Source organism: Pygoscelis adeliae, unplaced genomic scaffold, assembly GCF_000699105.1.
Source record: "Pygoscelis adeliae isolate BGI_AS28 unplaced genomic scaffold, ASM69910v1 Scaffold485, whole genome shotgun sequence".
Taxonomy (NCBI): Eukaryota; Metazoa; Chordata; class Aves; order Sphenisciformes; family Spheniscidae; genus Pygoscelis; species Pygoscelis adeliae.
In genome coordinates this window covers 1,036,769-1,049,586 of record NW_008824803.1, presented here as the reverse complement: position 1 = coordinate 1,049,586, position 12,818 = coordinate 1,036,769, and the positions used below count along the sequence as shown (strand labels likewise).

General features: G+C 37.5%; 1 protein-coding gene across 2 annotated transcripts in view; it reads left to right on the top strand.

Annotated features, from left to right (window-relative positions):
- Positions 1-12,818, top strand: part of STAG1 (stromal antigen 1) — a 162,779-nt gene that overhangs the window by 29,132 nt on the left and 120,829 nt on the right. For both annotated transcript variants that reach the window (XM_009323998.1, XM_009323997.1), the window contains exon 4: positions 7,804-7,900. In XM_009323998.1, coding sequence (XP_009322273.1) covers positions 7,804-7,900 — 97 coding nt within the window. The remainder of the gene's footprint in view (positions 1-7,803; positions 7,901-12,818) is intronic.

Below are 12,818 nucleotides of genomic sequence, written 5' to 3'. Positions count from 1 at the left end.
GCCACATTCCTTCTGGCGACGGCTTTTGGTCGAGTAGACACCATGGCCGGTCCTCTTCTGGGAGGGCGACGACTACCAGTTGAGTTGGCCGCTAGAGACAGGAGGGGGACTGCGCCCTGCCCGCTCGCCTGCCCCGCGCGAACAGTCTTTTGCTCTCTCAAATGTCATCATTTTTTGAAATATCTGGGGTGATCTGTGAACTCCTTACAAATTGTGCTAGCAAAGGAACTTGAATCATGTTTTTTAATAAATTGATGTGTCTCTCTTATTGGAATAACTGATTTTGTTTCTGCACTCCTCTAACGATTTTTTTTTAATTCTCATGTTCAATGTATACGAGTAGTTTTGATCCTTTGTAGCATCTCGGAACCATTCGTGCCCATGATTGGCCCAGCTTAAACAGACACAGCCCCTTGGAAATTGTGTAACATGTCAATTGTTGAGAGATTAGCACCTACAAAAATTCTGTACCGTAGTAGAAAACCTGCTTGGTATGAGGCTATTGAATGGTCCACCCATCATTTCTGAGGACTCAGGTGAGGAAATGCAGCTCTGAGCAGTGCAGATCTGCTGTGACAAGAGTGCTTGTCCTCGGTAGTTCCTATAAAATCAATCCATTTGAAAGAAGAATTTTTCCAGTACCTTTTACGCACATAAGTGTAATGCCAGTTAAATTGTGCTGTTCTAATACTCTTATAAGAGAACTAAATATTTTTATCTTTCAGTAGTGTTTTTTTCTCCCAAATGGTTCCATATAATGTGTTACATTGATTTCCCCACATAATGATATTTAATGCCCATTCTACTGCATAGAAATATGTATTTATATGAAATGCCAAACACAGATCTCTGTATGGAGAGCATGAATCCCTTAGTTTTATTGGGAATAAATACTTCTAGGATTGTATTCCTTCCCTCTCTGTGCTTCAGGGGAAAAAAAAGTTATAGAGGTAGGCACTGCGTAAAGCAGATTTTCCTATCTTTGCTTATGATGAAAAAAGTAAAAACAAGACACTGGTACTGTTACATTAAAGTAAGAGTTTTTAAAAAGAATCATTTGGGCTTTTCAAGAAAGTGCTTGCTAGGTGTTAGAAAAGTGTGAACTCTTTCGTAATTTAAAATGACCATCTTTAGAGGAAAAAGAATAAACTGCAGCTACTCAATCTACAGGTCTTTTTTATTAACCTTATATTAGGTTTTTCAATGGGTCTATGTAAGACTTACTGCCTGCAATTTGGAATGCACCCAGTCATCTTGAAGTCTAATGCACAATCTTAAGTTGCACATACTTTTTCACGTGTTAGGAACTACCTTCTCCCCAGTAACTGTCTGTGTAATTACTTCAGTCTTCACAAAACTTGACCTTAAAAGGCTTTTATTCTTTTTTAAAAGCCTGCACGGATTCACTTAAAAAAACCTTTTACACAGAGGTTTGTGTCTTTTACTACTTCCCTTTCTTTCCCTGTGTTCTTATTTTCAGTGTACTCTAAGTTCTTCTCACTGTCTGTTAAAGCGTATTTTCTAGGTTTTATCTTCTCTTCAGACTGCTCTTTATACAGATAATTGAAATCTTTAATTTCATTGTGCTTTTTTTTGTTTTAATAAGCTTCAAATTTCATTTGAGTAACTGGTTTTTTTGGACAAAGATGTTAGTATAAGCTTTGATTTTGTTTTTTTTCCCTACCTTTAATGTAAACATGCTGTGCACCCATTCTAGAGTCATTTTTTTTATTCTGTCATATTCACTGTAAATGAAGCATGTCCATGATCAGTTGTGTGAAATGGCAAATTATTTAAATGTGCTTTATACCTAATTTGCCTTGGTTTACAGTTGACTCAGATCTTACACTTGAACATGCACTTGTATATAGTGTCTTTTGTTTTCACTTTGTATTTGTAGCACTGGTGCCAGATTGTTACTCAATTTAAATTGTGAAATAGCTTTTTCTGAAATCAACTTTCATTAATATTTAGTGGGACTGTGCTAATTTACACGAGCTGGCAAGGTATCATCTGCAGTTAGTCCCTCTGGTTCCTCCAGCACTTAATACTCCTAAATGTAGTAATGTTCTTGCAGTGAAGGAATATGAAATGGATTCATAGCTGTAAAGCCTCCAGGAAGTAATAAGATAACTAGCTTCATTATTTCATTCATTGCATCAGACTTTTGCTTTTACTGGCAATCTGAGCTGCTGTTTCTCTTCAATACTATAAAATGTTCCTATTTATCTTTTAGCAGACTGTGAGATGTGAAGGTCAATATATCTGTAAGTCTCCGTGATTGATTTTAAGTTGTTTACTCAGACTGTGGATCTATTCTGCTACTTGCTTGACTTTCTTTAAGCTTCTTATTTCTGTAGCATTGTCTATTTGGCATATTCTTCAAATTATGCTGCATGGTAGTTCTTAAAACAGAGTCACCGGAGAGTTAATTTCTGTGAGATTTTCTTGAAAGCTGTTATGGGCTTTTGAAAATCTCTGTACTGACTATGTATTTGTACTATACATCATCTGCCATTTGCAGAAGACCTTGATTTTTTCACTCAGTTCTCATAAGAATAGAAGCATTTTCATATTAAAAAAATATGCTTAAGGAGTCTCGTTTTTGTAACATGTACTTGTATGGACTTGTTATGCTGACTGACCCAGGGATGCGGTGCATCTATGTGTGCATATATATGTATATCTATATATATGTACATATATAGGTATATATGTGTATGTCTGTATATATATGTATAGCTGTTTTCTGACAGCAGGGAGTGAAAGGGGGTCATGTGGGTGTTACTGGAGTAATCTTGAGGTTTTATCTATGTAACTGAGCTAGATAATTTTTTTACTTTGCTTAAAATTTAGTTCCAATACTCCTTGCCTCACTGCAATTGGGTAACGAAGATGAGAAGCTAAAGAGTTTTTTGTGCCATTTTTCATTTATTGTGCTTCATAACCTTGTTGTCAGGGGAGCCCTTTCCTTGCACACATGCATTGAATATGGTGAGTCCCAAAAGCATGGATTTCCTGCACCTGGGCAGAGTGCTGTAGCACATGTACTGTAGATCTTGAGCTTCCCAGGAATGCTGAATTTATCATGTATTTCATGCACAGCATGCACGTGCACATTTCCATATGGTAAATCCATGCTCTCTACTGCATCTGAAGGTAAAAACATCTGGAAGCAGATGGGTACCACCAGAACAACTCATGCAATCTATTCCTACCATCTTTTGTAAGTGTTTTACAGAAGTAGGCAACAAGACTCTTGTGGGGTTGAATTCTTCTGGTGAATGGAGCCCACTTGTAGCTACCTCCTTTCCAAAGAGCTGTCTGGTCCTTTCTTCCTCCTGTCACAGCATGTGCCTTCACTGCTATAGCAATTCTGTGTTTGGGACAGATGACAGGGAGGGGGCCAGGGCAGGATATCTCTGGGCAAGATGGTGACCAAATGTGGGTTGTTGCCCTGAGTTTACTCTTTGCTTGTGTCTGAGAAGCTCTTGAAAACAGGGTGACTGGATGGAGGCTGCTAACAAGATAAAATCATCCTGGAGTGTTTGCTGTAACCTGTGGACTGTTGGTTAGAAATCCTTGTTTTTAATAGGAGTCTTTCTCTCTATGCACGTTTATGCAAAATAATTCCTTTTCTGGCAACGATTGCTTGTTGCACCATTTGCTACACTATTGCCTGTTCGATTTCTTTTTCACTCATATTCGACCTTTTTCCTGGTATTTGGATTACTGCTGTTTTTTCTTGGTTCAGTTGATACTTGTCTCTATTTTAGGTCTGATGTGTATAATTCTTATTTTTTCATCCTAGTGTTTTCAGTTTTTATAGCTCTTTTCTGTTACATCAAAAGTCAACAGTTTTATTAAGTTCCAACTGTTGTAGCATATGTAGTCTGGCTTCATTATCTCCTGTTGCCTTAAACTGTAATCTCTAAAAAAAATTTACCAACAAGCATGCCAAATGTGCATGAGGGGTTGAATGATGTAGATCTGTGGGTGTGATTTTGATACACTGAAAATACCCCTCTCAGTTTTAGGGATTAGTGAATACAATTTGTGTGACTGTACTGATGCCGACAGGTCAGGTGCCTGTATGTGACTCGTCACCCTAAGCTCCTCAGCCAGTCAGTGGAGATCTACTTAGTATCACCACGAGCATTTTTAAGCAGGAGCCATCTCATCTCACCGTGCATACCTGCTCTAGACAGATGAATTATGCTGACAGCTCCACTGAATACTGACTATATATGTGTATGCATGTGTGCGCACACATACACACTATGTTGAGTATAAAGGGAGTGACTAGCTTGTGTGACTACATGGGCTGTGCATGTGAAGTTAGGTAAGATGAATCCTACTCAAACATCCAAAATTTTAGTTAAAACTTTGTCAATCCTCTGCTAGGTCCAGACGACACAGGAGGTAGTCTTTGCCTGCTATCCCTGCTCAGAACCTTCACTCCTATTTTGCTGCTTTCTTTATCTACTGCTCCCACTAAAGGCTCTGCGTTGCCTCAAGTCTGGTCTGTGAGTCTTGAGATCAGCTGCTTGTCTTTATTTTTCTGCGAATTGCATTATGGTTCTGGGTTGAAAATACAAGTACTATATTAGATAGGACAGAGTGGGCCCTTAATGCCCAAGGACATAGCATGTGCCTCACAATTCTTTTTGCATGAAGAGACAAAAAATATCAGAGGGGAGATAAGCTGCACTGGTGCTACGGTTTTGAGGTAGTACTGCAAAAATCAATTAAATAATTGTTTAAAAGAGGCAGAAACAAAATTGAAGGATATTCCTCCAAGTCTTTCCCCTGCACTCCCCCTTTTTTTTTTTTAGTCCAGATGGGTTCACTGGCAATATTTATAGCACAGTCCAGAAACAGCTGCAGTGGTATAGCTGAAGGGGTAGTACGTTGTAGCAAGAAACGTGAGTGAGGCTGAATGTGGAAAGGTATCTCTCAGGCCAGCCTTGCTTCTACAGGGAGTGTTTTGTGTGAAACTAGGCTGTGGACAGCGCACAGATACTGATGAAGTAGTTATTAACACTCAGGAAAAGTATCTGGGATTTCCCAGGCTCAAAGAAGAATGTAGTAGACTTCAGAAACTGTTAAGAAATGTGTGGCAAGAGTGAGCAAAGATAAAGATATGGAAGTATTTCTGTGCAAGCCATGGCACAGAGTAGGATTCTTCTGCGTGAAAAGAGGGGACCACATGGAAGCATGGAAAATACAAATAGGGGGTTAAGGATTGTTTTCTATTCTTCCATAAGAATTAGGTGGCATCAAATAGATGTAGCAATTGGCAAGTTTAAAACAAAACAATTATTCTTTTTTTCCAGTGAATAATTAACCCTTAAGACACATTGCTGCAAGATGATGTAAGTATAAAACTTTCTGGTTCAGACAGGCACATTCTTGAGAGAAGAAGTAGGCTAGGTCTTAAAGATCTGGGAGAGTAACTCGGAAGTATCAGTATATTCTTGCCCTACTCTTACGCTTTTCCCTATGTGTATAAGCCCTGTTGGGCAGGTGAACCTGTGGTGTGACCCAGCACAGCTGCTATTTTCTTCAGTGAAAAAAACAGCTGCTGGCAATTGTGTGTTGTTCTGATATCTATGCTAACATAGCTGTTCAAACAAATGTTTTAAGTTAGTAGTACACCAGCAGTCTGGTCATTAAGCTTTGTCAATATTTGGTTTAGTAAATAATTTTTACATTTGGCTACATTTGGTTTTATGTGCCCTGGAGAATTATGATGGTTGAGTAAAATGATTGATACTTACAGGAACAAGTCTAAATTCATGATGAAATAACAGTGAAGCATTCTAGATAACTGGTTTTGTGCGGCTGCTTCATGTTTCCTCAACTTGTGTGATGATTAATTTGAGGCCAAGACTTCCTTTTTAATTTCTTCTAAGTAGCAGATGGACCTCTTCATAAGATTGTTTCTCCTACTGTGCATGCATGTGTGTGTGTATTGGTAGACAAAACCTCTAAAAACTTAGTTTCCCTGGCAAATTGAATGTTTAGAGATTCACGCTGGTTGTTGAATAACGTGATACTACTGATAGTCTCATCCTGTCTTGGGTTAAGAACAGTATAGTGATCTGTGTTAAACATGGAGTGTTTTGGCTCAGTTCAGAGTTGTGTATGTCTCTAGTACATACACAACTGTTTTCTTGCTGCTTCCCTTTTCTCATACACTTGCTAAGGTCCCACTGGCAATCAGGGAAGTTTGCACTTGGATAAGCTAGAAACTGCAGAGGGATTTTTCAAGATCCTGTCCTTATATCTACCAGTTTAGAAAGAGGCAAATTTTTAAGAGGTTGAATTGTTTGGATTTTGTCTTTCCCATTCATTCTTTTTCAGCACGGTTGGAAACAGGTTGCGTGGGGGGTGGTGGGGTGTGTGTGTGTTTAGGATTTTTTAAAATCAATTTTATAGAAATTCATTGTAAACCTGAACTCAAAAATAAAATAATGCATTTGCAAGGTGTGCTCTGACAGCATAATCAAGCTTCTCTTAATGAATGCTGCCACATGTATGGAACAGTAAATTTTTTTTTTCCCCTCATAAAACAAGTAAAACATAGTATTTGGTTACATTAAATATACCCAATTCCTTACCTTCAATGTTTATGTAACTGAGGAACTTGGAATACTGTATTTTAGTGACATGAAAGGATACTTGTCTTCCTTAAGCATGAAGAAGGACCTCACACAACCCTCTTGCTTTTCTAGAACAGTTTTTAAGCATCTCCATAGTTATTTTGTTTGCTTTGTCCTCATTGTTTCATTTTACCTACATCTGGAGTTTTAAAAATTGTGGGTCTGCACAGCTCTGATAGGGTTCTGTAGTCAGAACTGTAGGGTAAAGTCTCTGTATGGGAAGCAGCTATAGGCTTTGCCCTTGTATGTCTCTGCATTCCTTTCAGCTGATGCATTATCTGCCATTAACTCTTTCTGATGCTGTGATTGCACTTCTGTGTTGACTGGCAAAATTCATTTAGTGCCCTTTCTCATCAAGCTACTGAGGCACATTTTCTCTCCCCAGAGATTAATACATGACAAATGACAAACATTCTTGACACCTGTATGCTTTCTGTCCTCCTCCCTGCTATAATTCATAATAATGACTGTGTGCTACGCCTGCGTATCAGTGTTTATAAAAATGTCTCCTGGCTACTTATAGTTCTGGGTGCAGTTTGAAACTGTGACTCATCTTCATATACTGTGATTCAGGTGGCTTATTGACTCCCAAAAACTGTAAAACCAACTTCTGTGTATAATTTTTATTTACAAAGTATTCTTCATTGCATTCTGTCTTCCTGAACTATGTACAGTGTTTCTGAATGACTGATACACTACTTTGGCCTTTATAAATACTGAGATGTTCACTATGCAATATAAATTCAGTTTTTATCCCCGAGTGTTTCTACTCATCAGTTTTCTGGGAATATATGTTGATCATTCTGAACGGAATCACAGTGTTTGTTTTTCTCCAACACAATTTTAAAACGGGATAAATACTGCAAGTAGAGTTTTGAGGAATGGCAGTAATTTTAATTTGAACCTGTGTTTATACAATTATAGTACCAGAAAACAATGCGTGTAGTTCTGTTCTCTAACAATATTTGTTCTGTCTCCACCCTGAGAGAAGGTGTATAGATTTCTGAATTTGTACACATGTATAATTATACAAAACAAATGCTCAGTTATAAAATTATATTCTGAAAAGAATAAGTCATTTGCCTTTAATAAAATACTTTTTAAGAGTCTCTGATAAGTATTCTTTTTTTCTTGACAGTCTGTGGTGGACGACTGGATTGAATCATATAAACAAGACAGGGACATAGCACTTCTGGATTTAATCAACTTCTTTATCCAGTGTTCAGGATGTCGAGGTACAGAACGTTGGAAACAAGTTGTATAGAATAAATCTGACAGTCATACAAACGTGTATTAGTGCAAATGCTGGTAAAAGATGTGGGAGGCACATGGATTGGTACTCCTCGTATGCATGGTTTATGTAGAAATATTGTCTACATTCAGGAATAATTTTATTTAAAGCTTGTTTGTCAAGGGCCTACCCTTTCTTTTTCTCACTTTGCTGTCATCCTAAAGTGTACAAATCCTCACAGAGACATTCTACTCATCAGCAAAAGGAGACAAAAGATCTGTTAATCAAGGTAGGCGTATCTTTACTTCCCCTTTCTGTTTCTTCCCTTTTTTTTTAATTACAAGAATTAGTAGGTGTAGCTATACCTTAACTTTGCTATTTTTTCTTTCTTTCTAGGAAAATGATGGTTTTTTTTAAACTGAAGAGGGAAGGAGTCAGGCTTCAGTTGACTTTGATTAGCAAGAAAGATTTCTTCTGGATGAAGCACCAATCTTATTTCTTCCTCTGTAATACTTGATCAAGTCAGCAGCAAGCGGCCTGCCTTTTATACCCTATTTAAGCAGTCTCCATTACCAGGCACGCGGCAGTCAGTCTTTCTAGCATTCTGTTGCCACACTGTACCTTCTAATGAATTTTTCATGTGTTGTCTTTTTTCAGTTAACTCAGCCTTGAAAAGAGAGAAAGACAGAGCTCTGCTCTCTCTGTAGCGCCCAGAACCAAACTATTTACTGTTTCCTGATGCTTCCTGTAATTTGCTTTGAGTAGAATTGAAAATAACCCCCAATTCAGAAATTCTTTTTCTTCATTTTGTAACTCATATGGGAATATACCTTTAGACATCAAATGATCTGGGTAGAAGTCCCTTTTCTTCCTTCTTAAGTATAAGGTGAAGTCCCAAGTACAATTGAAAGCATCAGAGAAAAGAAACATGAGCTTGTCAGCAGCTTCAGCAACCCTTTTTCATAGCTTAAGGAAATAAACTTATTTTGTGGATGATAGGAAAGGCTGAAGCTCTGGAAGCATTCTGTGAAAGGGCTGAAGCTTAGGGTTTAGATTAGCAGCCTGTGTCAATGTCTGTACTGTTCACACAGATTCCCTAAAATATTTTTCAGACTTGTTTGGCAGCTTATGTGAAAGTAGTTGTATTCTGTGCTTTTTTTTAAACACTCTCCTAAAGGTGTATATGAAAAAAAACCCACAAGCTTCTTTCTAAGAATTTGGGCAGCATTAAACCAAAGGGATCCTTGGCCATATGTTTTTATTCTTGTTGATGCAAGCTTTTGGTGGAGGCATGTCATAAATATATCTTCATTCCCCTGCTGCTCTCTAATTTCTACTTCCTTGCTTTCTCCTTGTTAGAGAAAGCAGCACTCTTATAATCTGAGAAGATTCGTATTTTTTAAATGTCTTGTTACTGACTGACACAGGCTGAATGCTCACTGCAACCGTATGCTGCTGAAGCAATTGCTTCCCAGAAAAGCCTTCTGTTACTGGCTGTGAAGCAGCAGCGCTTCAAGTGGCTGATGTAATTTACTTTTTTTCTTTTAATTTTTTTTTTTAATGGTGACTTTCTATCCATTTTCAATACTCTGCTTTGTACCCTTAGGGATATCTCTCTGCTGAGCTTTCTTTAGTGGCCTTCTGGTTCCAAACAGCAATGATAGGAGAAAGAAAGCAAAAATTACTTATCCCCTGAGTTTATAGTGTGTTTGGAGGATTTATTTCTGTGTGGAATTTTTGCAGTGGGTATAGTAACAGCTGTAAACAGGGTTAAAATTCTGGCACACAGTTCTGTTCTTCCAATTTCCAGTAACATGCCTGTTTTCTAGAATAAGTAAAAACTTTATCAGAAGAGATTTTACCCCACTTAGGGTAAAATGCATACTAAGCTGTCCTTAATGGAAACGAGATATGGAAATCTGGGGATTTTCTGTATTATGTGAGGAAGACCCAAGTTTCTTTTTCATGGGAAAAAGACATTTTTACTTCCCTTTAAAGATTGTGTTGACATTCTTGTTTGTTTCCATTTCTGATAAATAACAGCTCCTTGTGGATCTTAATGGCTGCTTTATCTTCCTTAATATTTCTTAATTTTCTTCTTTTCAGTTTGCTCCGCTAACGTTGTCTCGGATTCTCCAGCCTTCTTTCCCAATATTGGATCTAAATGCTTATTGATAATACATCTAACTTTGGGATCATTAACTGGAAGGGAGGATGACAACTAGCTTGGGAAGAGGTTCCTCAGGAAACTCCCAAAGTGTTGCTAGGTTTATAAATCTACCATTTTAATAGTGCTTAGAATTATTTTATATCTAAATATATGTAAAGTGCACTTAGCATGACATTTCTTTCAAAAGTTTTAAGCAGGTGAAGAGTGTGTGCCTATTTTCTGACTTTAATTAGAAATCATTTAGGCAACAAACTGTTTTATTTAGCAACAGTATTGACCCTGACAAAAATATCTTTCTGTTTAGAGAAACCTTGATTTTTATATATTTATCCCATTCTCTTGGGCAGTGCATACACTTAGATGAACCTCTTAGCATCCTCCAGCTTTGCTTAGAGATGTTGCTGAAACGAGAAGTGATCTATTCTAAATATGAATAAGCAGGCATGCTATGTAAATTATTAATACTAAAAAATTGTAAAATTCATGTATTTTGCAGGCAAACTTAAAAGATCTGTGCAACTTAAAATTGAATAAATATAAACCAAATATTCAAGCACGTCTGTCCTTTTGTCAACTCTTCTGAGTATCTGTTTAATCAGTTGCTTTCTACCTAATGTGTTCTGGTTCATACAGTAATGGCCATTAAAACATGAGAGATTTGGTTTTTAGCATGACTTCAGTAATCTTTCTGGGTTTTTGAAGGATCATTTGGTATAAATTAGAAGTTTGTCCTATTGAACTACCAAAAGCATCTCAATTCAATAATGAGATTTGCACGGGAGTTAAATCACCTTTCATGCCATCTTTCCACTAGTTTGCCTGCTCAATCTGTACGTTTGTTGCCTTTGCTGATTTTGATTACAAAGAAGTGAAAGTAGTTTCTTAAAGAATTTTTCCTTTATCTTGCTATTTTTTTCTTCAAGAATAGCAACAAAAATCCCTGCCTTTCACAGTTTCTGTGTAGTCTTCTCCATGATGTTACATTGTATTTCCGTGACAGAAAAATGGTTAACAAGGACTGATAAATTCATCTATTCACTTTTTGTTTCCTGCCCTTTTAAAATGCATTGCTGCTTCTAGAGGGAGGATCTTGTTATCAGTACCTGAGAAAGATGAAAAAGTTAGTTTTAAGATACTTTTTTCCTGGTAAAACCAGCAAATAAATGCTATTTCCAGTCCTTGAAAAAAATAGGTTTGTTTGGTAGTAGGTATTTATTTTCCACGGTATTCACAATCTGTAAAGCAGGTGGTGGTGTATTAACCTTCTTACTTCTCTGTCAGGAACTTAATTTAGGGTTTTGCGTTTTTAGATAACAGGGAGCTTTTTGAATTTAGGTTGTCATAATGATAAACAGATTTTTCAAATAACTTTCACTTGGCTGGGGGTTGGAAGTGTATCCATACTACTGAGATTTCCATTCCAAATGTTGTAGTTTGGTCTGTAGCATTGTGGATACAGGCATCCTCCTCTCTTGCAGAAGAGTTGCAGGTCAGTGTTCAGAGTTTTCTGGGGTTTTTTGAGAGCTCTTTTCTACTGCTTTCTTCTTTGTAGGAACATATTTTTGCTTTTTTCCTTTTTTCTTTTTTTCTTTCTGCTTTTCTTTTTTTTTCTTTTTTCTTTTTTTTTTCCTGAACACTTACGTAAAGCACAGCGTAGTGTGCCAAGATCTCTGAGCTAGTTGCAAGCAAACTGAAATGTCTAATCAGCAATATGCATGCCCAGATCCCAAAAGGATTATAACTGTGTCAGTATGATGCTGCATCTGGGCTAATTAGCTCTGCCTCTCAGACTGTGTAATTAGCTCAGGTATCATGCTCCGCTGCTATGACAACCAGGCTGTTTCCATTTCTGGAGCTCCATGGATTTAGAGCTGACTTGGGTATCTGCATTGCTGTCTGCTTTCGCCTTCTGTTATTGATATAAAACAAACAGAAAACGTCACAAGCACTCTGATCTTTCTACATTTTAAAGGTGGAGAGACATGCTTGTGGAATAAATATATATATATATTTTTTTTTTTCCCCTAACTGGAAGCAATTAGTGGTTGAAACTCTTCAGCTGTGAAGGACAAACCAACCCATTGAGTCCATGTAAGAAAAGAAGCTTTCTTTTGCAGGGAAAAAGGGTCTCTCACATAGTCGAAGAGAACTACTTGACTGCTTTCAAGTCTATAGTGAAATTATTCCCATTCTTTCTCTCCCATCCTTCTCCTTCGCTCTCTTTTCTGATAGGTAATCCAGAAACCTGTAAATTCTTAAGCAGATTTTCAGAAGTGGTTTGAGCACTGCTTCCACTGCTAGCCTTACCTCTATCAGACAGCTCTGAGACACCAGTTACTGACAAAACAAATCTGGTGGAATTCCCTTACTGTTAAATTCTTCGCAGTGTTGTAGCCTTCTCTGGATTGTAAGGAGCTCTCCCTTTAAGTAGTTGTGTGATTTGGCACACTGAAGTTGTTTTTAGGAGTAGTTGGTGAAGGAAGCAGGTGAATTTCCTTTATATGATGTTTCTCGTATCTTATTTTTCCCCTCAAAGTCTTCACTTTATGTTCTTGTGTAGAATCAAATATTAACGAACATTGTTAAAACTGCCACCTGTCAACCTTGATTGCTGGTGGTGTTTAGGGTTGGGGTTTTTTCAATTGTGAGTAAGCAGAAATCTGTGTATGAACTTTTCGCCCAGTGCTTAAAGCGGGACATCTTTATGGAATTTTTCCTTGTGAATCGGGCACTTGGGGATCCATGCTCTCTT